At 38.5% G+C, this 27,501-nt stretch overlaps 1 protein-coding gene and 1 long non-coding RNA gene across 3 annotated transcripts in view; one reads left to right on the top strand and one right to left on the bottom strand.

Annotated features, from left to right (window-relative positions):
- Window positions 1-1,177: 1,177 nt before the first annotated feature.
- On the bottom strand, window positions 1,178-25,827 carry LOC103550801 (flavin-containing monooxygenase 3). 2 transcript variants are annotated; one of them, XM_008519872.2, is made up of 9 exons: window positions 25,205-25,827; window positions 23,482-23,619; window positions 15,922-16,110; window positions 12,848-13,010; window positions 12,469-12,611; window positions 9,323-9,522; window positions 5,826-6,181; window positions 3,496-3,568; window positions 1,178-2,711 (listed from the first exon to the last, which is right to left on the bottom strand). In XM_008519872.2, exons 2-9 carry the CDS (start codon window positions 23,611-23,613, stop codon window positions 2,369-2,371), a joined length of 1,599 nt encoding a protein of 532 aa, XP_008518094.2. In that variant the 5' UTR covers window positions 23,614-23,619; window positions 25,205-25,827; the 3' UTR covers window positions 1,178-2,368. The 2 variants fall into 2 exon arrangements, with proteins under 2 accessions (XP_008518094.2, XP_070447156.1); XM_070591055.1 differs by having other exon boundaries at window positions 25,581-25,783.
- LOC139078876 (uncharacterized) overlaps window positions 24,275-27,501 on the top strand; it is a 61,196-nt gene continuing 57,969 nt past the window's right edge. The window contains exon 1 of the long non-coding RNA XR_011532042.1: window positions 24,275-24,314. This is a non-coding gene — a long non-coding RNA (uncharacterized lncRNA). The remainder of the gene's footprint in view (window positions 24,315-27,501) is intronic.

Below are 27,501 nucleotides of genomic sequence, written 5' to 3'. Positions count from 1 at the left end.
AGTAGGTGCCAGGTATGGTTCCAGGCACTGGAGATACAGCTCTGGACAAAATGGTCCTGTCTTCACACAGTTTATGTTCTAGTAAGGAGACACATTCACAAATGCGTACAGACTGTATCAGATGCCATGAGGAGAAACAAAGCGGGACAGGAGGGTAGAGAGTGACGAGAGATTGAATTGTTACATAGAATTGACATTTGAGCAGAGGCTGAAATGAATGGTGAAGTTGGATCTTACATAAAGTTGAGTCGGCTAGGTAGTTACATCTGCAAGAATATACCTATTTCTTAGAAGACTGGGGTTAGCATCTGGGATACCATTCCAGAAGATCCAAGAGTCCTTCAAAACGAATAGTCCTGCTTCCGATCATTTCAGCTGAAGGAGAAGGAAGAAGGAAGAAGGAAGGGGAGGCAGGAAGACAAAGAAGTTAGAGAAAGAAAAAATAAGAAGGAAGTAAAAATAGTAAAAAAGAGGAAAGAAGAGGAAGATAAAGAGGAAGGAAAAGAGGAATGCAAGGAAGATTGGTAGTGGGACACACTGGAGTTGGGCTTTGGCCTCGGTATTTGGCTAAAAACTACGACTTGGCTTCAGAAGCTTGAAACCTCTAGAAGGCTGAACAGCCAAAAGCCCACTTCAGGGTCCTTCCTCCCATTCTGGAAACTGGGTGTGGGCAATAATCCTGCGACCATGCAGGTTCACTTCAGATCTAATCAGCATTGCTCTGTCAGCTGTACAGAGAAAATTTTCATTTAGTTTTATTTTTAATATCTGACTGTGCACTTTTAAATACTGGTAAAAATTTCTAGATAAAATTGGGAGTGAAAAAAATCTTTTGTGCTTCATATGCTCAAATTTTTTAAGTCAGTTGAGGTATAAATATATACATATTTAGTTTTCTCAGAGTAAACTATGCAAAAATGAATGATTGAAAATCATTACTGTTGTGTACAAAAGTAGTTAAGACATTGGTAATAGTTCAGTTAGTATGGAAATAGATTGACACTAATTAGACTATTAAGACAGTGTGTTGGCTACATTAGCTTAGGAAGAATATAATATCCTTTATGAGACAATGTTTATGAAAACAATCATAGAAGGAAGAATAATAGAAATTGGACTATGGCAATTTTAATCTCCAACTTATTTTGTGCACTAGCATTTATAACATCAAACAAAGTAAACTTTATGAGCTTTATTTAATTTTCAGTTACGTGATTCCAGTTAGGCCACAAGGTTTCAAGAAAAGTTCTCTTTCACTTGGGAATATTTCACATATTGTGAGAAGACTTTAAAAGCAGAATATTACTTTGCTACCTTCAACAATTAGGAAAAGCGAAAGATTTAAAACTGTGTATAACAACATTCATGATAAATCTTAGCTCCAAGGATAAAATATAAAGAGAATAAAAAAAAGAAAAGAAGAAAGTATTGAAGGAAATCGGGTCTCCTGCTGCCCTCCCATATCTAGATCTTCTTGTCCCACTGGCCCACTTAGAAGCGAAGGCGTGGCAGGAAATACGGACTCTAACATGCTGTGGAGGTCCCCTGGTGACTGACAGTGCTGACAGATTACATTATCTGCTCCATAAGGTCAAACTTTAAAAATTTTAAATATCAAAATTTTAATTATAAAATGTAGTAATACTTTAAAAAATAAAATTTAGTTTTATTCTGATACCCCAGGAGTTCATTCTATAAGGGTAGTGTTAAACTTAGCTCATAGTTTTGACTAACTATGTAATTTTTTAAAAGACTTTCCATTCAGACAAAAGGTATATTTGGAGTTCTATTTGTTGTTGCTATTTTGCTGCTACATTCTGGAAAGTTTGTTTCCTTATTGAGAATATAAATAAAATGAGTTACTTCTCCTTAACTTTCCTTATAGAGCAGGACTCCATGCTGTGTTTCTTGGTGGGGAACAGGAGTCATCGCCTGGAGGATGCAGCATACAACAGAAAGAATGTAATCTCCAAACTCTCCCCTCCGTCCTGCAAATGGTTTGCAGAGGTAGCCTGAGAATATCATAACTACTCTGCTTAATTTGCTCTTTGTTTAGATTTAGAGTACATATTTCAAACATTGTTTAAAGGAGAAAAGAAATCATGTCAAAATGTTTCAGGAGATGATTTAGGTGAGAGAGAGAGAAAATCTTCCTGATTACGGACTGGTAGTGAAACCTAAAAGAAATGATAAATGCCCTCTTCAGATGATGATATGATTCTTAAAGGGGCTTATTTAAAAGCCTAGAAATAGTACTGTTTTACTGACTCTTGCTGAATAGGAAAGTGGAAGGTGTGAAATTCTTAATTTTTAAATAGCAAAGTTCAGGTATTGTTGGTGACTTTCAGAGTCCTAGAGGGCATCATGATTAAATCAACACAAGGAAAATAGCAATGAATAGAATAGGAATAGCAAGGAGCTTGAGCCAGTGGGAGAATAAGCAAGGTTTCTGAGGACTCCCAACAACTCTCGTGTTCGTGGGTTTCAGTACCCGGTCCCATTGGGTCAGGATGGCATTTCTGGCTCCTGGCCACTTCCCTGGGCCCACCAGCCTATACTGATATGGACTACAAGGGCCAAAGAACACTTCCACAGCCAGCTTGGGATCCGTGAGAAACAGCCATGGGATGCTGGGCTTTACCCCAATGAAGGAGGCAATTTCATCCAAATAAACAATGTAATCCGTCTGTATGGCTTCGCTTTTGCCAAACCTAGAAATGAGAGAGGAAACAGCACTGAGGATATCCAAGCTCTGTGTAGATACTTTGTAGAAACAAGAGCGGGGAAAACTCTTCAAAGCTTTTTATCAGTGAGAACCAACATCCATCCCTTGTATTGGTAATGGGAATGTTGTTCATTTGTCCTGTACTTTGCAGTTTTTTTCAAAGAACTTTCACATTGATCTCATTTGGACATTCCCCAACACTGCAAGATAGCTGAGAAAGGCATTTTTATCCCCATAGACAAATGGAGAAATTGTCTCTTGCTTAAATGAAGTTATAGTTCATGGCCATTGAACTAATTAGTAACGGAGCTAGGACTGGAGCCTGGTTGTCTCTACTCATCCTCATTTTGCTGAGTCGTTTGCATTAGAGCCATCTGTTTGAAGGCATCCCATCCTCTACCTCTCAGAGGATTTATGGGCCAGAAAACAGAAATCCACATCCATGTTCTCCTAACTCCTGTAATTTCTGATCCTTTCTGGATCTCCTTCCTGCGATGTATTGAGGAGCCATGGAGAGCTAAAACTGACTGTATCATGTAGCTTCTCAGTCCACTGTTGCAGTTCACTGTCTTGCAGAAAACACAACTTGGTACGGTGTCAGGATCCAAGTAAATCCTCAATAAATACTTGTTGAATGGAGGAATTTAGCTCCTAACTGTCACCCTAATGACCTCACTCAGGACTATTTAAGACAAAAAACAGTTCCAAGTATTCACAAATTCAGACTTTTCTATGGAAATTCTGGACCCCTGGACAATAGACGTTCTTACCATTTGAGCTTTTTCCCCATTTTCTCATCAATATCATTCATCATGTCTCTCACAGAAGGCAAAGTGCAAGTTCCTCAAAAAGAAGGAAAGACAGGTAATAGTTAAACAAGTCTGGCATAGGACTACCTTGCAATTTTTTCTCTTTAATTATGAGGTATGAATCATATTAGTATTTCCAATATTTTTGTCACTGTCTAGCAAAATAAAATCTTGAGCAAGTGAACATGTGGTCATTTTGAGACAAACAAATAAGTCATTCCCAGTCTTCTCAGAACTAGTACTTGTCACAATAATTAAAAACCACTACCAGAATAGCTTTGTATCTTTACTCTTAGGCTAGTTACCAGATGTTTAAACTCAGTTTCAAGGATTATTTTCTAATCTCTCAGCTGTACTTATAAGAATGTTATCTAATAAATTATAGCCAAACAAAGGTAAATTGGCATCTCTTTTTTAGGATTTAAGAAGAAAAACTTTATAGGAAATTATCCTGCTTTTCCAGAAAAGAGAATTTCCAGCAGATAAGATATACAATTTAACAAAGCCCCAAGTTTCTCTCTGAAGAGCCAACAGTTCCTGGATGAGACTGAGCGTATGGACTGTTCACAACTCACCAAGGACGTCACCCCAGCAGACCAGATCCGAGTTGGGGCTGTCCCAGGATTTCCGGCTCATTCTGGCATAGGTTTACGGAGTTCTCTGAGACCCAGACTAAAACATGCTTCTGTGCCCAGAGACCCTTCAAATTTAGGGTGGTTTCTTTGGCAATTTTGGGATCCCCTTGAACAAGATTAGAACTCCCAGCCCAGATCTGATTCCTCAAGATCTACAGCGACTTGCCTAGGTCTCTGTTCCTGCAATCCTTATAGGCAGGGTCACTTGAACAGCCTTTGTAGGTATGGCTTTGTTCCAAACCTTGCAACCCATCCTGTCCTTGGGCAGAAGGAGAGATCAAGAAGAAAGAGGCTGTGCTCAATAGCCCACCAGCTACTTCCACTCGGTGACTTGTAACTGGCCCCTCTGTCCTGTCATTCTGGTTCCCCCAATTGGATTGTTTGACTTATCTCCCATTTCCCCTAAGACTGAGTCTTTGCTTTGTACATCAATTCTGCATTGACTGGGTCTCTGCCTTTTCTTTCTTCAGAGCCCAAGTTACAACTCTTGTCCTCACAGGGAATAAATGTCCCAGCCTTTAATGCCAGTCTCTCTGAGCCTGAACCCTAAGCTTACTTCTTTCTGAATAGAATTTCATGCAATCACCTTCCTGGCTGCTGCCTAAACTGGAGCAACATCATCCTGCAACACATCTCTGCCTGAAGGGAAAGTGAAGGAGATTCAGGGGGTCACTGAAGTGCAGGACTATAAAGACATGGATGGCAGCCTAGGGGGGAGAGGTGGCCCGAGATAAGTAGTGGCAGGTCCCAAACTCCTGTATAGAAAGAGCCTTTAAACCCCAGCAAGTCAGGTAGGACTAGAAGCCTTACATGTGGCTTCAAAGGAAGCAGGGCTGTTAAGATCTCTCATACAGGAGTTTTTCATCTCTAGGTCTAACTAAACTTTGACACCTCTATTTGTTCTTTAACCGTGGCCTTGTTTGGTCTTAGGATATGAATCTGCTCACAGCTTCATTCAAATCATAAGTCATACCTTAGTGTGACTCTGATCCCAGTATCTGCTATTGGAGGATGTTGCCTGCCTTCCTTGCCTGACCCCAATCAAGTTTGTTGTTTCCTTTTTCTTTTTAAAATACAGGAATTCAGTATTCCTATACCTTAGAGACTGACCGTCTACCATACCTAGTACTTCCTGCCTCTAATGATCCCCTGCTTGTCTTTATCTGACACATGATAGGGAAGAAAATAAAGGAGAAAAGCCACTGCCTTTCCAAAAATCATAATTTTTTCCATAACTGGATATTTGAATTTGACTGGATATTGGCTTGGAAATATCTTCTCTTGTCAACCTTTCAAATAATGCCATTCTATTGATTTTTGAAAGCATAATTTTATAAAGTTGTCATGCACCTAAGACCAGGAGCTCTGGTGTTCTTAAATTTAATGAAAGATCTTAAGTAATTTACAGCTCTAAGGAGTTACAAATCACAAAAAACTCCTCTATTAATATCTTGTACTGTTGCATATGATAATGCAATGCATATATTTTAAAGTGCTTATAAAATATAGTACCCAAAATACAGAATTATAGGGTCTCCAAACTGCATGGGACCTAGGATTTGTCCCTTGCTATTAGGATTATCGTTTTTACAAAGACCCAAAGGCATTCTCATTGGCATCCATCTTCCCCATCAATGAGTGTCTTTATCTACTTACCTTTTATTATTTGTGCTGCCCAGCGGGCCTGCATGTCAGCTGTGGGAATGGCAGACCCAAGGGACTGGACAAGGCCAATCACTGCCAAGGTGGGCTTCTCCAGTTGAGGAGGGAAGATGCCTTTAAACAAGGTGACCTCATTGTCTCTGCTTTTGATGATTGAGTCATCAAGGAAAGGATAGGCATAACCATAGCCTGTTGCAAAAATGACACAATCAATGGCCTCAAACACTGCCCCATCCTCAAAAATGGCTGAAGTCTCTGTAAACTCCTTCACATTAGGCTTAATGGACACTCTTCCGCAGAGAATGCAAGCTAAGAGCTCATCATTAAACACAGGCTCCTTCCTCAATGTTCTGCATGGAAAATAGAGACAACCACAAGAACTTTAATATTTCCTCTTTGTTTTATTGATTCATAATAATTAATGATTATTCATAATTAATTAACAAGGAAGGAGAAAACTACTCAAGATTTTTTTCTATGCCATTGAGTGTCACCAGTATGGTTGAAGAACAAAACTGATGTAAGGCAACATTGTGAAGTAACAGAAGTCGCCCTTTGCTGATGTCTTCTCTATTTCCTGTGATCCTTTTCTCTTCTACAGATCTTTCTCCAAATCCAAGAATAAACCTGCCAGGCCCTATCCCCTGTTAAAGTCTATATCAGGAAAAGTCCTAGAGTCAGAGTACCCAGGTATTTGAATTTTTCTTTGCAACCTATTAACTGTGAACTTTGATCAGATGAAGGTTTTTTAGTTTCTCTGTGTCTCATCTTTCTCACTGGGAGTGGCAGTAACAATTCTATCTGCGTCAGGTCACTGGGAGACCTAAATAATATAAAGAATTTGGCATAGTCTGTAGCACATAGACAGTGCTAGAAAATGTTAGCCATTATTCCTAACACAGTATACTCCAAAGTGGCCATTGTGATGTAAAGAAGATCAAATAGAGGAAGGAAGCCACGGTGGGAAAGCTGCAGCCAGCTCTCCCATACAGACAAAGTGTCAGCCCCATGCAGACTAAGGCACAAGTCAGGTGAGGGAGGGAAGGTCCCGGAAGTTAAATAAGACCAGGTGAAGGAGAGGGCCAGTTTGAAGCCTTGCTCAGTGGAAGTCTTGAAAGAGAGAGCTGTTGACTACTTTTTATTCAGTAATATCTCTAGTGAGTGCAGATAAATCTGAATTTAGAGATGAAGATGGATAATGTTGAAGAAAAGGCTTTGTTCTTGTAGGACTGTGGGAGCTGTGAGAGAGAGCCCAGGTAGATTCCACTGGGGATGAGACTGAGCTGGACAATGAGATTGGTTGGAATTCTGGTTGGAAAAAAGCTGGACTCAACTGTGAGAATTACCTGCCATTTATCTTAAACACACTGCCATCAGGCTTTCACTCCCACCACCAAGCTGAAGCTGCACTTGTCAAGGCCACCAGGATCTTCAAGCTACCCACTTGATGGATCAAGTGGGCCAGATCCAATAGTCCACTCTCCTCGTTTTACTCAACTTATTAGCAGCCTTTGACACAGTTGATGGTTTCCTCCTTCTTGAAACACTGTCTTCATTTTGCTTCTAGTCATCAGTCTCTCTGGATTCCTTTCCTACCTTTTCTTCCTATTGTCTCTCAGTGTCTCCTGCTGAATTCTTCTCCTCTTCCTTACTTCTTAACAATGATATGCCCAAGAACTCGGCCCTCAGAACTTTTGTCTTCTCCATCTCCATTCATTCCTCAAGAGATTTCATCTAGTTTCTTTAAGTACTGTCTATATTTTGTTGAATCCACATTTTTAACTTATGGTTTGAATCTCTCTTCTGCATTGTGTCTCCCACTGCTACTCAGCATTCCTCTATTCAAATGTCTAATAGGAATTTCAACTTTGATTTGCCTAAAACTAAACTCCTCCTGTGGTCTTCCACATTTTAGTAAATGTCAACTCCATCCTTGCATCCTGGCTCAGATCAAAACTCTGGAAGACATCCTTGACCTTTTTCTTGCTCTCATATCCTTTATCCAATCTAACTCAAAATCCTGTTTGTTTTTACCTTCAAACTATATCCAAAATCCGACCACTTCTGAGCTCTCGTTGCTAACAGCCCTAGTCTAAGTTACCATCTCCTCTCATCTGGGATTTTGACATAAGTCTGTTAACTAGTCTTTTTACTTCCTTCCTTGACCTAGCCCCCCCCGCGCCCCACACACTGAATGATGACCACAGCAACCAGAGTGATCTCCTCAAACTAACTTAGATTTTTGTCCCTAATTTGCTAAGGTGTCTGTAATGGCTTGCCATTGTATTAGGAGTAAAAGCCAGAGTCCTTACAATGGCCTACAAGGCCCAATGCCACCTGACTATTTTGATGTCTCTAGTTTCATCTTCTGCTACTCTCTCTAGCCATCTTTTCTCCAGGAAGAGAAGCCCATTGCAATCTGTTGAACATGCCAGTGATGCCCCTGAAGAGGCAATGCCCTAGCCCTCTGTCTGGAATACTCTTCCCCAGATATCCTCATGGCTCACTTCTTCTCCTTCAGGAACTTGCTTCAAAATGTCCTTCTCGGTGAGACCTCCTCTGAGGACACCATTTAGAATTGTCCTGATGGCACTCTCCATTCCCTTGCCTGCTTTGTTTTTTCTCTACAGTACACCTCACCGTATGATCTTCTGCTATTTCTTCATTGCCTCTTTCCCACTACTAGAATGCAAGCTCCATAAGTTCAAGGATTTTGCCTATTTTGTTCATTTCTGTCTCCACAGGGCTTAACACAGGATCTGGCACATAATAAATGTTTAATAAATATTTGTTGAATCAATGAATTCACTTTGATGTAAATGGTTTAACACTTGGGTTTTTCACCTCCATCAAAGTAATTTCTTATCCTGTGACTGGTTTAGGGGATATTTTAGGAGAGAGTGAGGAGGACACTTAAGATGCAGACATTATGGCCATGTTAAGGGGCGAGTGGTGAGAGTGGAGCACAAGGAGAGTCCCTGGGCTTAACTTAGCTCTGCCGTCAAGTGAGAGGCAGTAGAGCAAGGTGGCTATGAGTGAGGGGCTCTGAACTCAGCAGATCTGGCTTTGTTTTGAACGCTGCTTCTGCTTCCTGGCTTTGGGTCTTTGGCGAAGTTTCTCATCTCTAAAATGAGCATAATAATAGATTTTTCCTGATAGTTATTGTGAGGACAAAACGAGATAGTGCGTGTCAGAGTTTTGTTAAGGCTCAACAAGGCTCTGACATGTATTAAGTGCCTAAAACATGTTAATGATTATTGTCATTACTCTAGGGACTAGAGGTGTTATACAACTTTCCAGCTGTGCAAATCTGGTAAGGAGGATTGTGAAACAGGAAACCACTCCTAATTTTTGCAGTTCTTTATCCTCTGAAATGTGAGATGTGATTATTCTACTAATACTATTTTGATTTGTTTGACGCTTGCAACACATTAGGATTGCTGACATTGAAATAAAAGTTAGCAGGCATATCATGTTTAACTCTACTTTACCCATTTAAAGGCATCAAGCCATAGTTCTCGTGCTTGAATCTTGAATTCATTTGCTTCATGTACCACCAGTCAGAGAAGGCTGTCGGTAGATTGTTCTTGAGGAAGGTTTCAAATCGAGTGACAAGCATCATGTCCCATGGATAGCCATTATCCCAGTCCCGGGTTATCACCCAGGAGCCACTTCTGGAGCTGATGATGACCTTGAAAAAAACACCAATTAAGCCAGTGAAGTAGTGATTGTTTGTAGTGGATATTGTGGTCTGCTCCCCAGATCCCACTTTAGGAATGAGTATATTACGCCAACTGCAGGGAGCGCTGTCAGAGGCAGCCCTCAGCTGTTGGCCCTCTCTGGGAGTTGCTTTGGGTGAAGAGAGGAGCCTCACGCAAGGTCTTATACCTTCTCTGGACTCCCTGCATCCAGTGATTGGTTGATGCAATGATTTATAGGCCCACAGCACCTCACCCCAATTTGGGACAATGTGGAAGGACTACCCCAGCTTCAGAGTAAGGCTAAGGGAGGCTTCCTTCCCTTCCTGCAGAAGTACTGAACCAGAGAGCACTCTCAAATAAGCCTCCTGCACGCTGATCTACATCTCAGGGTCAACCATCCCGTCATACTCTTCCAGGCAAATTTTTGTATTTTAATAAAACCTTCTCTGGAGTAGATGACCAATAACTGAAGTCTAGTCGTATTTTCCATAGTGCTTATCTGATGATCATTGTCTACAAACAAGCGACTATGATCCCCAAATAGGCATTTTGACCTAAAATGCCTACCACTGTCCCAACAGAATTTGGATTCAGAAAATGGGCTCCAATCTTGGCTCGGCTACTTACTGGTGATGTGATTTAGGGCAAATTCCTTTAAACTCTCTAATCTTCAGTTTCTTCATTCATAAAATGGAGCTCATAGGTTCCCGCCACATTGAATTTGTGTGAGGATTAGTTCAATGTGATAACCCATGCTATATAGCTAACATTGCCTGGCATGGAGTATGAGCTCCTTTCCTCCTCCTTCTGTTGTGTTAATCCCCAACAGTGAAGTTTTTCAGGTATTTTTTCTTTTTTACAGTTATTACCTATAATCTCACTTCAAGGCATTTCTCATAATGGTAGCTAAACAGAGACAAAGGATCAATTTGTTGAGAGCCTCTGAAGTTGGTCTTTCTTCCCTCTAATTTATCCTATATACAATGAATGAATGAATCTCTTAAAACTATAGTTTCATCATATTTTTCCTTAGCTCAAGAAGCTGAAATGATTTACCACTATTTATGGAGAAATCCAAATTCTGTAGCCTGTCGTTGAATTCCTTAAAGCATATGACATAACCTGATTCCAATTTTTCTTTTCTCCTTCAATTCCTATAGCTACTCTGTTCTTTGGAATCAGATCTGGCCTTCAGTCCTCTAACACTTTAGTGGCTCAAGTATTAATTTCCTCTATGAATTTTAAGAAGGCAATTGACATTTCTTCTAGTTCTCAGTTGCCTTTTCTTTGAATTGGGCATAGTAAAACCCAGACTACTTTCTTCCTGCAGTCAAGGGAGCACATTCATAAGCAGGCACTTGAGTACCATAATGCGTTATACAAATTGTTATTATTAAGAACCTCCCTTCCAGCAAGACAAATCCACATAGTCAAATAGGCAGGGCTCACTCCTGTCTCCATACCTTTGCTCATGTCATTTTCCCTCCCAAAAACACCCTCTGCCACCTCTTCAACCATGTGACTTATACATGTCCTTCAAGGACTGGTTCAGGTCTACCCGCTTTGAGGAGCCTCCAGTTCTGTAATCATAGCGTTTAGTTCTTGAGTCACTTGTTTATCCTTTATTCCAGTGGCAGCTCTTGTACTGTTGTCATGCTTTCCACTTAACTTTTGAGGTTATGTTTAATCTATGCTATCAATGTATTATTTTCCCAAACATTTTCCTTGAGGGGCCACGTAGTTGACTTCTTTGTGCCTCTATGGTTTCTAGCATAGTGCTTTGACCGGATAAATAGAAATATATTTTTATTCCTTTTGTGCTGCCATTGATCTCCTTGCTTCATTGATCATACTGCTATATTATAAAATGGACCTATGTTGGGGATAACCAGTATGACATCAGTAGGCGTGACATCTGGAGATAGGATTCCCATCTGGGGCTTCTGGGCAGTTAATCTCTAAAGAATCTTCCAAAGCAGGAAGGTGGCATTTGTTTAAACTCCCTAACGTGCCCCAAAGGGTCCTCTATCACCTCTTCTCCATCTTCTCTTCAACATCTCACACCATTCTTTTCCAAACCCACTGGGTTGCAGCCAAGGGGCCTTCTCTCAGTTTCTTGAAGCTCTAGGCTTCTTCCTGCTTCAAGACCTTCTTCCTGTACTCCTATTCTGACACTGTGCCTCTTTCTCAAATTTTAGCTCTCAGCTTAAATGTCATCAGCTCAAAACGGCCTTTCCACTTCCCAGTCTCACGTAGGTCATCCCTATGATCCACTCTTATAGCATGCTGTTCTTTTCCTTACTAATGCTTTTCATAATTATAAATTATACCTCCTTGCCTGTACTAATTTAATATCTATTTCTTCACTGGACTCTGAGTTCCAGGACAGGTATCATGTCTGTTTTGTTCACCACTCTCTCTCCAACACCCAAGCCACTTTCTGGCGCATAGGAAGCTCTCAACAAATAGCCATGGATGACCGTACACATGAATGAATGCATATAGAACTCCATATTGCTGAAATCATGTTCAAATGCTTTAACTCCTTAACAAGCTCAGAAAATACTTTCTATTTTTGTCTGTTTTCTTGAAAACCGACACTCAGAGGGATTGAGGGATTTACCCAAGAGTCTCAGAGATATAACCTTAAGCCTGAATCCACACTAGCTTTGGAAGAATTGATCAGACACATGCTGGACACCAAATGTCTTGAAGAAGATTGTCGAACAACAACGTCACTCCTTGCTGATGTTCTGTCTTTGCTGTATCAAGCTATTTAAAACCTCACCTGTCACTGAGGGAAGTTGGGCTATATGAAATGCCGCTAAGTTTTTGCATCAAGTCCCTGCCCCTCACCCCTTTTCATATCATACCTTTCAAATGGTTACTGTTTCTGTCCCTTTAAAGATAGTCCCCAAACACCTGGGAAGTGGTACCTGTTTAGCTATGTGGCTGAGTTCCGTGGCGATATCACAGCCCGAATTCCCCAGGCCGATCACCAGGACTCTCTTCCCCTTGAATGCTCCTGGTTCCTTATAGTCCCGGCTGTGGATGCATTTGCCTTTAAAAAGTTCTAGTCCTGAGCGAAAGGTGGGAAACATATGAATCATTGTGATTTCCATTTAAAAAACTGCTGTGAGAGAACTTGCGGGTGAATGCAGTCACAGCAAAATGAAATTTTAACCCTCCAGGTATGTTAGATATAATAGAAGCATATTTTAATTTAATCTGTTTGTACTTTTATATATAAAAAGACATTATCAAGATATTCATCTATGCCAGATGTGTAGTTGGCAGCCTAAATTTCAGCCTTACCTGGAAAGGACTCTTTCGGTAGGTTGGGGTACACGTGATGTCCAGAACAAACCATTACAGCATCAAAGATAGACGATTCTTTTTTACCATCCTTTTCAGTGGTGACATTCCATTGGCCGGTGATTGAGAAATCAGGATGTTTCTCTACACTGGTTACAAATGTCTAAGAGAAAGACAGAAAGATGGCCTTCTTTTCTGTGCTAACAGGTAGATTTGGCACCAACTTCATCAAATAGTATGAAAAAAATCCTTAATAGATAGTGGCTTAGGAAAAATACTTAATTCATTATTAAGGAACATATTATAAATTCAAAATTTCCTCAGAATAGAACAAACATTAAGTGGTATATATATTTCTTATGTATATTTTATACCAATATACCAAAAAAAGAATATTTTGTATTTTTTTACACCCACAAGATTTCTTGTGCGTGACCAATTTTCTGCAGTACAGAGTGACTCGTCTTGGAGATGTGACAGTGAATTCAATCATAGTCTACAAGGGGCATGTACCACGTGTATAAAGTAACCTGGTGGCTAATGATTTTTGTAACAACAACTACTTCTGAACGTATCTCCTTAGCCATTTTATTTTTTAACATTATTGTTGGCTTACAATGAAAATCTGATCTATATTCAGAGCTTCAGTTCTTCTCAAATTTTAATGTGCATAAGAATTACCTGTAAAACTTGTTAAAGTACAGACTCCTGGGCCGTTATCCTCAGATGTTTTGGTTAGTAGGTCTGGGGTAGGCATGAAAATTTGAATTTCTAATAAGCTCCCAGGTGATGTTCATGCTGGAAGAATCACTGGACTAGATTACCCGCAAATATTTATTCACGGCTAAATGGCTGCCTGTTGGTGTGCTCTCTCTTCTAAAAAAACCTTTCAGTTCTTCAGGTTATATTAGGAAGAGAATCTTTATCTGGTATTAACTGTTCTTAAAAACTTTATGGCGTAGTATTTCATATGTACTGAAGAATACACATACACCTATATGTGTAATGTTTTCCTACTTAGGAAGCATGATAATAAAATAAGCACTTATGAACCCATAAGATCTTGCGCATCATTTATTTATAGAATAACTCTGAGATTATTTATTTATTTATGCTACTGTAAATGGCTCCTTTTTTGGCTCATAATTTCTGTTTGTTGTTGCTGACATATAGAAAAGCAATTGATTTTTATATGTTGATCTTATATATCATCACCTTGCCTAACTTTTTTGTATTAAATGTTATTAATTCTAGTAATTTGCCTCTAGATTCATTTGGATTTTCACGCAGAAAATCTTATCACCTACGATTAATGATATTTTCTTTCTTTCTTGTTGTCATTCCTTTTATTTATTATTCTTTACTTACTGGACTGTTTCTTAAATGTAAGACTATTGAAAAGAGGCATAATAATAAGAATCATTATCTTGTTCTGGATTTTAAAGGAAATGATTCTAACTTTGTACTTTTTGATTCAGCACCGTCCATAGCAATATAATATGAGCAACATAAGTAATTTAAAATTTTTTAGTTGTCACATTAAAAATTGAAAAAATGTGTAATTTAACCTAATTTATCTGATATATCACTGTCTCGACAAGTAATCAAAATAAAAATTGTTGAATGAGGTATGTTATATTCTTTTTCATAATAAGACTTTGAAATATAGCGTGTATTTTATGCTTACAAGCACATCTCAACTTTGTGGCTAGTGGTTACCATATTGAACAGTGCAGATTTAAGATAATGTTTGTATATATTTTGATGGGTCAAGAAAATTCTCTTCTAATCTTAGTTTGGACAGAGTTTCCTTTTCTTTCCTCTTCTTTCTTTCAGGCACCAATGGGTGTTAAATTTTATTGAATACCTTTTCTGAACTTGGTGACTATATGGTTTTCTTTCTGTAACAGGTTTTTGTAGTGAATCACACATTTATATTTCATAATATTAAAATATTCTGTATCTTTAGTCCAAACTCAACTCAATCAATCTTTTTTTAAATACTTTGTTGGATTCATTCTTGCATCAATTTTCCTGAGGAAGATTGGTCTGTAATTTTCCTATTTCCTATTATCCTTGTCTACTTTTGATGTCAAGGTTATAAAGTCAAAGAATAGTTTGGGAATCATACTTCATTTTTTAGTCCCTGGAAGAGTTTATAAAATATTGAAATAATTTGTTCATTAAAAATTTTGAAATACATATGGAACTGTTTATTTTCTGTATAGGAAAATTTTCAGTTTCTGAGTCAAAAGAACTATAAGTCATTAAAGGTCTGTGCAGGCTTTCTACTTCTTTTCGAGTGAGTTTTGATAATTATTTTTAAAAAGAGATTTAAAAGTTTAGCCAATTTAAAAATTATTTGGTGAACACTTTTAATAGTATTCATATAGTATTCATTTATTTCATCTATGTCAATTTTGTCCATTTTTTCCTTTCTAATATTATTTATTTGTAACTTTGCTCTTTTTTCCTCAAACTGTCAGCTATTTTTCTATTGTTTATTTTTTAGACTTTTCAAAAAATGAACTTTTAATCTTCTTAATATTCTTTATTTTCCACTTTATTAATTTTTTATTATCTTCTTCATTCTACAGTCTTTGGGTTTATTCTGCTTTTCTTTTCCTAATCTTATAAATTTTTAAATCATTCTTAATTTCTAATTTAAGCTTATAATTTTCATGAAAGTTTTGATCTCTATGCTTCCTACAAGTATTGATATGTAGAATTTAAATTATCATTCAGTTCTAAGTATTTTAAAATTTCCATTGCAATTTCTTTTTTGACCCATAAGTTGTTGAGAAAAAAATTTAATGTATAAATTCATGCCTATTTTACATTTACTTCTTTATGTTGATTTCTAAGTAAATGGCATTTTGGTCTAAGAATTATATGTGGTCAAATGTTGTAAATTTCCCATATATTCTTGAGAAGAATGTATATTCTTTAAATCTAGGGTCAGAGAGCCACACTGTTAAAAATGTTGACAAGTAAGAAAGAGATACTGAAAGGAACAAATAAATATAGAATTCTTCACAGTTATGTCCCAAACTAACTTTTTGATACCATCTTACGTTAAATTGTGTGTATTTCAGGAGGTTTTTTTCTTTGGCAAATGCAGTAATGTATTCCTGGAGCTTGCTGTGGTGCATGAAGTTGGGGAAGTCATCGGGATACGGGAAGTCGGGGAAGCACATCATCTCTTTGGAAGAGTTGGTGAAGACTGACCGGTAGATGCTGGCCCTGCCTTCCTCCACACGGTCCTGCGAATGCATGGTTTCAAATGGAAGAGAGTTTGTAAATGAGTCTACTTGTCACAGTCAAAGCCACTTCCAAATAGTTATCACTCATTTTGACTCAGCCTTTGCTCACAAGTGAATTCAGTAAGATGAGGCATTAATTAACTTCACTTAAACAATTTGATGCTAATCAAAAGAATTTAGAATATGGAAAAATATATTTGCCTTAACATCTTTTCTAAGGGAAACAAATTCCGAATTTCATTATGTCCTTTTAGGAATACATAATTAGAATTATTTTATTCCTTTGAGCAATTAGATACAGTGATAGATATCTTCCAAAATTCAACCCTGCAAGATTTCAGTGTATCAACTCACGAGCATGGATAAACAAAATGTGGCATATATGTACAACGGAATATTATTTGGCTTTAAAAAGAAAGAAAATTCTTTTTTTATATGTTTTTAATCAATTCACTGTATACATTTCAGAATGGGTATCACATCATTTCGTTGAAATAGCAATGTGCTGAATGCACGATGCACAAAATTTGTTATAAAAATTTTTTTTAATGAATTTTTTATTGAGGTAACATTGATTTATAACATTATATAAATTTCAGGTGTACATCGTTATATTTCAACTTCTGTGTAGACTACATTGTGTTCACCACCAAGAGTCTAGTTGCCATTAGTCACCGTACGGGTGTGCCCTTGTGAAGGAAAGTCTGACATATGCTGCTGTGGGAATTAACTTTGAGGAGTTCCATTACACTGAGTGAAATGAGCCACTCACAAAAAGACAAATACTGTATGATTCCACTTATATGAGGTACTCAGAGTAATCAAATTCATAGAGACAGAAAGAATGGTGGTTGCCTGGAGCTGGGGAGAGGGAAGAATCAGGAGTTATCTTTACCGGTTTTGGTTTTTTATTTGTGGTGAGGAAGATTGGCCCTGAGCTGACATCTGTTGCCAATCTTCCTCTTTTTGCTTGAGGAATATTGTTGCTGAGCTAACACCTGAGCCAATCTTCCTCTATTTTATGTGGGATGCTGCCACAGTGTGCCTTGACGTGTGGTGCTAGGTCCGCGCCTGGGATCCCAACCTGCTTACCCTGGGCCACCGAAGTGGAGCACAAGAACTTAACCACTATGTTACCAGACTGGCCCAGGAGTTATTTTTAATTGGAACAGAGTGCTAGTTTGGGAAGATTAAGAAAGTTCTTAGAAGGATGGTGGTATGATTGTACAACAACATGAATGAACTTAATGCCACAGAACTGTACACTTTAAAATGGCTAAATAGTAAATTCATAATAAAAAAAATCTCCTTTAACCCTTCATGAGGTAGTTCTGGCAGATTAGCTCACAATATTTTCTTATGTACCTAGGGCGGAAGGAACTTTGGCTGTGTTTAGACTAGTGTTTTTCAAATGTTTTTGACCACAATCTATGGTGAATAATGTATTTTATATTGCAACCCAATACACACACACACACACACACAATGGAAACAAAAGTTTTATGAAACAAATCATATTCAACTACTCAAGTTGCCCTCTGATATTTTCTATACATTCCATTTAAAACTGCAGATTCATTCATTAATTTATTTCATAGCACACTAGTGGTTATCTCTAGGGTGGAAAACATTGGTTTAAAGGAAATGGAAAGTGGATAAAGCATTGAAAACTAGCAAGAACCCACAAGGAGAAGATGAGAGAGGATCTCCCAGGACAGAGTGAGGGTTTTAGGGTTGGCTGACATGCTTCACTCAACAATCTCATGATTGTTCCCTCAACTTGTGACATAAGGCAGATGGTAGACAGAATTTTAAGAATGACTCAGTGCCCCTCATCCTTGTATGGTTCTCTCCCCTTTGAGTTTGGATGAAACCTGTAAATATCATATCACTCCCATGACTATGTTGCTATGTGGGCTTCATTTAATCACAAGATCCCTTTAAAAGCAGAGTTTTCTTTGGCTAGTAGCAGAAGAAGTCAGAGTTTCAAAGCATGAGGCGACTTCAGCTTGTTGTTCCTAGCTTTGGACATGGAGGGATCCATATGCCAAGGAATACTGGCAGCCTTTAGGAGCCGAGAGGAATTCCCATCTTGCGGCCAGCGAGGAAACAAAGACCTTAGTCTTACAACAGCAGAGAACTGAATTCAGCACCAACCTGTATGAACTTGGAAGCAGATTCTTTCCCGGCGCCTCCAGATAAGAGCCCAGCCCAGCCAACAACTTGGTTTTGGCCTTGTGAGACCCTAAGCAAAGAACCCAGCTGAGCTCATCTGGACTTCTGGCCTAAGTAGCTGAGAGATAATAAATGGGTGCTGTTTTGAGCTGGTAAGGTTATAGTAATTTGTTATGCGGCAATAGAAAATTAATACGAGGCCAAAAGTGAGGTCCTGGAGCTGGCCAAAGTTGGGAAAAATTATGTACTGTTACACCAAGGGAGGAGTTTCACGTAATAAAAATGATATGAAACTTTGAGACAGGCTCGAGGTGCTTTTTCAGGTTTTGGGTGCCCCAGGATAATAAATCTCTCTAGCAATGCTGAACTCATTGGTCTTCAGCTTTTCTTAGGTCCCCAAAAGGCCATATTTACTGAGAAGTGAGTTGTAACAGCAATTAAACACATCATTTATGACTTGCTTTATTTAACCTAATAACACATCATGGACATCTTACTGTTCCTACTCAGTGTTATAGGGTATCTTAAATCCCATGTTTATAGACTGATTCCTTTAAATTGATTATATAGGAAGTTCATAAGAGAATGACTTATAGAGACCATAATTGCATTTTCAATTACAATTTTTTGGGGGAGAGTGGTCAACAAAGATCCACACCCTGCTTATTTATGGAAGTAGCTTTATTCTTTTCTGTTTACAAAAGTAATCCAGATTTCTGATTAAATATGACAAATTGTGTAGATGCATTTAACTCTTCTTTCACCCAGAACTCCTCTAAAGTGACTGTAAAGGTGTCAGGGGTATGAACCCACAAGGAATAAACAAGGGAGCGGAAAGTAGAAGCAAACAAGAAATAACATTTTGGAAGATAGAACATAGGTCGATGAATGACAACTGATGGAACAGACCAGAGAAAGCTGAAAGTTAAACCTAGATCTAATTAACTGGGAATCTGGATCGAATAATGGTATTACAAGACATTCAAGGTCTACAATCTTTTACCTCACCGGTATAATTTCTCAGCAAACTACTGGAGGACATACTCTGATGTACTCTGTTAAAATTAGAGAATAAACTAAATGGGAGGAAGATAAGAGTTCCAGAAACCAGGGTTCCCCAGGGTACCAGCGATGTGGCAGGCCCAGATGAGAGAAGGAAGACAATCCAGAAGAATACCTTTAAGACAGAGTTCAGAAGAATTAAGCTGATGGAACACCTGCTGAGCTTAAACATATTGAGGAGAGAATCATAATTCCGTGGGAGAACTTGGGGGATAAATTAGAGATAGTATTTGTAAAATTAAAACAAACAAGAATACAAGGCAATTGTTAACTCCAGTGAAAACAAAAAACTGTCCAAGAAAGACAGTGTCATTAGAATCCAGTAAGTGACTCAGCAATGAACAATATTTACATGATTATAATGATATAAACATGAAGGTTTATTTAAACTAAAAGGATCATAAAACTGCCTGAGGAAGGAGGAGATGGAAAATTTTGCACATAGGTATGTCTTTTGTTCCATATATCCTAAAGGATTGCTATTTCCATATAGCATTGGTCACACAAACTCTATAGGTGCAGAAAAAGTTATAAAAGAAATGAGTGAAATGGGCCAAACCTGAATATGGCAAAACAGAGAATTCAAATTCAGTCTAAAAGGGGCTGATTATTACTATGAGTAAGGGGAGATCCAGTGTTGCCTGATCTTCTGATTTTTCAAAAGAAGAAAGATCCCTAGATTTTATGTGAAACATCCTGATTTTAAAATATTGGATCAAAATTTTAAAAACTGTGTAGCTCAAATAAAATAGATCAGCTGTAGTATAAAAAGAGCTGGTTTGGTAACTCTAAAATATATAAAAACTATGGATTTTTATCTAGTAATTTTGTGATCATCCACTCTAATGTATTATTTTTCGTAACAATTTTCCTAGAATTTTCTTGGTATAAAGCTATATAGTAAACAAATGATAATTTTCCCTCCTTTCCATTTTTCTCTTTATTTTTATTATTAATTGCTTGTCTTATTGATTGGCTCAAACTTCTAGAACATCAGTTAATAGATCTTTAAGAGAAAAGTTTAAAATTTCCTGGTGGCAGTGTTGCCCTTCTTCATTTTGCTACAACGTTCTATTTCATTGTATTGTTAACAGAGAATTTCATTTTTTTTATATATATATATTTTCAAAATTATTGAGGATTTTTGGTTAAAAAATCAGTTTTAGAAATGTTCCGTGGGTGCTTGAAAATGAGGCATATTTCCTCCGGTTAAAGTACAGGATTTACTGGGTATCAGCTAGTGACAGACCAAAGTGCAAGATGCCATGGTTGCTAAGGAAACATCTGGTCAAAAGTAACCAGGATCCTTAAGAAAAGAAAAACCAGATAAACATTAATCTAACTTTAAGATAATATTTTCTTTCTTTTTAAGATTTTATTTTTTTCCTTTTTCTCCCCAAAGCCCCCCGGTACATAGTTGTATATTCTTCATTGTGGGTCCTTCTAGTTGTGGCATGTGGGACGCTGCCTCAGCGTGGTTTGATGAGCAGTGCCATGTCCACGCCCAGGATTCGAATCAATGAAACACTGGGTCGCCTGCAGCGGAGCACGCGAACTTAACCTCTCCGCCACGGCGCCAGCCCCTTTAAGATAATATTTTCAATTTTAAAGAGCCAATAAAACCTCAAAGGGTGCTCCAAAGAAAAAAATATTTTTTCCTTAAAAAAATTAAGTTTCCACCTGAAATGGTTTTCTCTCTGAAGGAATATCAAATTGCAGATCTCTATGTATAGTTGCTAGTTCATAATGGAAAGCACTGAGCACCAGAAATTTCTAATTGGGGCTCATATAACTCAAAATTTTCAGGGCCCCCAGAATATCCATTTTAAGTATAATATTAGAATATTACAATCACATCAGCATCGCTGGACTGACATCAGGGTGTTAATGGGGCTGCGTTCATTCCAGAGGCTCTAGGGGAGCGTCCATTCCTTGCCTCTCACAGCTTCTGGGGGATGCCAGCATTCCCTGACGTTTTCAGCTTCTAGAGGTCGCCTGTCTTCCTAGGCTAATGGCCCCTTCCTCCATCTTCAAGGCCACATCATAGCATCTTCCAATCTCTCTCTTTTTGCTGAGCAGATCACATTGCCTTTTCTCTTCTGTCTCTGTGTGCCAAATCTCCCCCGCCTCTCCCTTATGAGGATATATATTATGGCATTTTAAGATCACTCAGATAATTCAGGATAATTTCACCATCTCAAGGTTCTTAACTTCATCGTATCTGCAAATATCCTTTTTTCCTTTTTAGGTAACACTTACAGGGTTCAGGAATTCGGCCTGATGACTTTGGTGGGGAGGCATTGTTCAATTGTTCATCCTACTACAGTCCACTGTCTGGCCCTTAAAGATTCGCATGCATCCCACCTGAAAAAAATACATTCACCTCATCCTAACATCCAAAAGTCTCAATCCACTGCAGCATCAAATCAAGTCCCGAATCTTATCTATGTATCATCAGCTCAAAAGTCCCAAGTCTCATCATCTAAAATTATCTAAATCAGATATGGATGAGACTCTGGGTATGATCCATCCTGGGACAAAATTCCTCTCCATCTATGGACCTGTGAAACTAGAAAACAACTCATCTTCTTCTAAAATACCATGATTGGACAGGCATATGTTACTAGTTATAGATAGTCCCATTCCAAAAGGGAAAAAGTGGAAAAGAGGAAAGGAGCCACCAGTCTCAAGCAATTTTGAAATCCAGTAGGGTAAACTTTGTTAGCTGTCAAGGCCTGAGAATAACCCTCTGTAGCTCAAGGCTCGAGCCTCTGGGTTTGAGATTCTACCCCTGGGCTTTTCCTTTTTCTCCAAGGGTAGCACATTTAGCAGCTGAGTGGTCTATCACTCTATGATGCCAGGTTCAAATTTTAACTCTTCCTTCAGCAGCAAGAGGGCAGCTGCTCTCCAAGGCCATATGAGCAGTGTGTATCTTCAGTCATGTTTTGCAAAGCCAGTTGGAATATGATGATTTGGTTAAGACGACCGTGTAGAAGAGCGCGCCAGCTCAATAGGCCGCTTGTTGAAATGACACGCAGCAGTTAAACAAAGGGGTTAAGTATTCAGGCTGGAGACACAGGCCACCTTGAACTGGCATCTTGTCTTCACCATTTACCACTTTTTAATTTTCTTTTTAAGCTTCAGATTCATTTGTAAAAGGGAAAACATCATACGTAGCTTATAGGATTATTGTAAAGATTGAATTATTCAAGATGCTGGGAGGTTTCAAGAGTTCTTTACAGTCTAGAAAATATTTATATTAATGAGAATAATGCTCATCTCTTTATAATATTTAAAGAGCTGTCAAAGACACTGTATCCTTATATACAACCTTTTTATTGAGTCATAAAATATAATACTAATTTTGCATTTGAGGAGGAAATAGTGGTTTAAAAAGGATTATCTAGCTACTTAAATTTGCATATATATTAATAGTTTATCAGAAGAAGAAGAAAACAGACGGGGAATACTTGGCCAAACACTGTTTCTACGGTTGGAGATGTGATGGAGTGGGGGGCACTAGGAAGCTCCCACACTCACTGATGTGGTTGTAAGGCAACACTGGAAGTGATTTAATAAGTGCATATAAGCATGTCTGCTGATAGAGTCCTCGTTACAAATGCACAGAGACAAAAGGGCATTGAGCAACTTCAGATCAGTGTGTCCTATTCTTGGTTCCTTGTGTAGCTGTCTCATTAATTATGTGTTTTTTGCAAGACCAAAATTAGCACCAGAAACCTTAAAGTCTGTGGTCTGAATCACTAAGAGGACCTCTAGTAACCTCAGCAAAAGAATGGGAAGAGTCATTGTTTTTTAAATGTGTAACTCTGTTTTACATGAACCTAACCAATATTTCACCATAGATTTTATCCCCAAGTGACTTACACATCAATTATTTATCAGGGGTGAATTCTGTATGCAGAGACCTTCAAGGCTAGCATGCAATCTCATTTACTTCTGAAGTAAGTAACGAACTTACTTTCCAACCTGCTTCTGATTTGTGCTTTGTAGATTCCAAACCTAGGAGGGATTATAACTGCCACGGCACCTGGTTTGGAAGCCTGTGCTCAAGCAATGTGTTCTCACCCACTTTCCACCTCACTTTCTGGTCTACTGCAGTGACGTCCAGCTCACCGAGAATTTCCATAGGCCACCGATGTCGTTGCTCCTCTCAAAGCAGGTGGGCTCCAGCCCCACTTCCAGACAGCACCTGATGGAAGCCAAGCCACTGACACCAGCTCCAACGATGGCCACTCTCTTCCCCATGGTCACCTGTGTAAAAGCCCAGAGAACATTTCCAGCAACAGGATTTCTGAAAACCTATTTTTTTGTATCACTCTTTGGAATAATAAGAAACTTTATTTTTGTACCAAGAAAGCAATATTTTAAAAAAACTAGATTAGAACTCCTTTTAGTCATCTAACTACATTTTGCAATTCTCTCTAACATTCTCTAAAGAGAATGTTTTCTCCCAAAAAAAAGAATCACTTTGCTTTTAGCCAACTCTCCAAAATTAAGAGACTGATGGTCCGGCATATGTATTTATCATTTTTGCCTTTGGTCTTTTGTAATTTACTCGTCATCAGAGAGAGTGAACAGGGTAAAGAGAAGGAAATTCACAACTAAAACACATATCTACGCACCTATGACCACAAACACATATGTATAAATGAATAAAGAAACAAATATATATATGCATGTGTACACAGTGTCTCCCCCTTATCTGCACTTTCGCTTTTGTGGTTTCAGCTATCTGCAGTGAACCACAATCCAAAAATATTAAAGGGAAAATTCCAGAAATAAATAATTCGTAAGTTTTAAATTGTGCCCCCTCCTGAGTAGTGTGGTGAAATCTTCCAATGTCTTGCCAGGGACACTATGTGTCACTGCCTACGTCATTCACTGATATCGCTTCATCTCATCATGTGGGCATTGTATCATCTCATGGCACCACTGGAAGAAGAAGGGTGAGTAAACACAATATTTTGAGAGAGAGAGAGCGAGCGAGACCACAGCCACATAACTTTCTTTACAGTATATTGTTATAATTTTTCTATTTTGTTATTAGTTGTTAATCTCTTACTGTGCCTAATTTATAAATTAAACTTTATCATAGTTATGTTTGTATAGGAAAAGCCATAGTCTATGTAGGGTTCAGTACTATCCACAGTTCAGGCATCCACTGGGCATCTTGGACCATATCCCCTGTGCATTAGGGAGGACCACCGTATATATATGTGTATGCATAAATACTGAAATATCCACATATCCACAACTATATGTATGAATGAAGAAACAAACATATATGTACATGTGTGTACATATGTACATACACATACACACACACGCCCACACATATATTTTTATTTATTTCTTCTTTCTACTTTAAGACGTGATGAGGAACAAAGTCTGGCTACGTCTGTATTTCAGTACGCCAGGTGGGCACCCTCTTTCCTCTCCTAACAATGTTCTTCACCTTCTTAATTAAAAAGAGAAGTCTCTTCATCCAAAACAATTTCTTCCCATTAATGGCCCTCCTCAACCTCCATTCTCTTCTAAGAAAATTACATTTCCTAATCTTTTCCTGTTCCTGGCACTATCTTTAGGCCCTGCTTCTAATTTTTCTATACTTTTATTTTTTTTCTTTTTGGACAAAATCACATAGATATGCAGAGAAATAGACTTGAATGACAAGAATCATGATCCTTAATTCTAAAAAAAACAACAAAAAAATCTACCTGAATACATGTCATCCTCATTCTGGCCATATTTGGTATAAACCACAGCATGTTCCTTCTCCATTTGCCCACCCCCCCACCCCCTCCCTCTCAGTCCATTACAATATGATCCTTTTTACCTTTTCTACCTTGTCCTTATCTTCCCTTCTTCTGTACGTTTAGGTCCCGTCCAAGTTGTTTGGGCAGTTTGAAAGAATAAAAGACTTTCCGTGAACCAACACTGGGGAGATGATTGTTGGAAAATAGGAGGAGCCGCTCTTAAAGAGATATTCATTTGTTGGTCCTCTAACAAGTGAGGGCAACCGTCAATTCACTGTGATGGACAGGGCTCTGTGCCAGCCCTTCGGGCTGCCCAGTCTCTGAGTTCCCTTTAGTGACAGAAAACAGGATCTACTCCTTATGCTCCCGGATGCTTGGCCTGGGAGTCAGGCCGTTTCTCTCTGCCGACTCTGCAGATTTCTGCTGCCTTTAATTATGTGCTATTTCAAAGCTCACCTTATTTTTCTCACTCCTAATTCTTTGGTGGGTATCTCACAGTAGCCCGCCACTACTGTAGAAAACCAGCTGCTTAGCTGACATATCCCAGCAGCGAAGATGGATTTCTCTGCTCCTTTTCCTCCTATCCTTTCCTTTGCCCTTTGTGGCCAAAGGTCTGGATTTCTCAAGTTTGTATTTCTTTGATACAGGGAACAATGTGTAGCCACAGAAAAGATCAAATTCCAGAAATTGATCCCCTAGTACTGGGTAAAATTATGTTGGCAGTAAGACTAAATAAACTGCACCTAACTCCCAGTCATGAAATAAAGTGAAATTTCTAAAAATTGTTTCCCTTTCAGCCATATTCCTGCATCACTTAAAATTATGACACCTCAATTATTTTACCCAGTGAGTCTCTTCATTAAGTAGGTGATACTTAGCATAAGCTGGCATATATTTAATTCTTGAGGAATTTTGCTTTTTTATGTCTTTTGGAGACGGTAATGTTTATCTCTAAGTAAGTGCGGTGAGATGAAGAGCCAGAGACATTTCAAATCTTAGTTCTGTCACTTATAGTCGTGTGGCCTTGGGCAGGTCCTTTAACCTCTCCATGTCTTGATTTCTTCATTAATAAAATGGGGATACTCTACTATTACTACCTGTCCTACTCAGTTGTTGCAAGGGTTGGAGGAGATTCTACTAGCTCGTTCTCTTTTTTCTATTCCTTGACTTGTACAGTCCCCATAACTGCATAGAGGAGGCGTCTATACAAGCTCGTAAAGACATGGTCATTTTGTATATACCCAGAGGGATATGGCGCCTCCCTTGCTCCCATAGGCCCTAGAGCTGGGATTGACAAGTTTTTTATGCAAGGGCCAGATAAAGGATATTTTAGGCTTTGCAGACCATACAGTCTCTGTTCCAACTACTCAACTCTGCCACTGCAGTGTGAAAACAGCCATAGGCAATATGTAAATTGAAGGGCATAGTTAAGTTCCAAATAAAACTTACTTATAGATGCTGAACTTTGAATTTCATATTTTTCGTGTGTTATGAAATATTATTCTTCTTTTGACTTTTTTCCCAATATTTGAAAATGTAAAAGCCATGCTTGGCTCGCAAGTCATACAAAAAAATATGGGGCCAGATTTGGCCTCAGGTCTACTCCTACTTTAGAGAAATCACATTATTCTAGTGAACAATGGATTCAGGGGGTTGCGGGTCTTCTGTCTGGCGATGTTACTAACAAGCTGCAAAGTGTGAGCACGTAGTTGTGCTTTTAAGGAATTTCCTAGGGAAGAGAATTTTGAAATGAATATGCCTCCTGCAAATTCACTTTGCCTGTCCTGATGGATCTCTCTGTAGTGGGTTAAAGGTGTTCATTCCACTCCTGCCCACCTCAGAAAGGAGGCAAGAAGGCAGAATTACTCTCCAGTTGGTGGAGACATGGCTGGAAGCTGCACCCATTCTCCAGGACTATCACTAAGTTATCAATTCCATCTGTTTATCATCTGCTTACAAATAGAGGTCATGAATCCCAACAGGCCTCAACAATGACCAAGAATGATGTAAAAGAATATTTAAAAAGTCCAACAAAATAAACACAAATCCAAGTGAAACAAGTCCTTAACTGACAAGTCCCACTGTTGTACACATTCCCTTCCAGATTAGTTGCATCCCAGAGAACTGCGTTAGTCCTACTTCATAAGAGATCATTGATTTCCAATACTCGGTATCTCATGATCAGACATGTGTGAATGAATGGAAGAGCAAAGTAAACTTTGTCTATCCAGATAGGTTCTAGGTCTGAGTCAGAGTGCTGTTGAAGAGCAAATGTCCAAAAGCGTTTTTTCTTAAATAGAAAAACACTAGACACTTTACATACACAGAAAATTTCTTCTCACAGATGGTAAGTTATTTGGATTATCCTGAGGAGGAA

Source organism: Equus przewalskii, chromosome 23 (genome assembly GCF_037783145.1).
Source record: "Equus przewalskii isolate Varuska chromosome 23, EquPr2, whole genome shotgun sequence".
Lineage (NCBI taxonomy): Eukaryota > Metazoa > Chordata > Mammalia > Perissodactyla > Equidae > Equus > Equus przewalskii.
Note: the sequence above shows the minus strand (reverse complement) of the source record. Positions and strands in the feature narration are given on the sequence as shown.

Coding starts and splice junctions, on each gene's coding strand:
- LOC103550801 (XM_008519872.2), bottom strand. CDS start 23,613: ATGGGGAAGAGAGTGGCCATCGTTGGAGCTGGTGTCAGTGGCTTGGCT. Junction 16,111..23,481: donor GTGGCCTATGGAAATTCTCG/GTGAGCTGGACG, acceptor ATGCATTCGCAG/GACCGTGTGGAGGAAGGCAG. Junction 9,523..12,468: donor TCAGCCACATAGCTAAACAG/GTACCACTTCCC, acceptor GTTTTTTTCAAG/GTCATCATCAGCTCCAGAAG.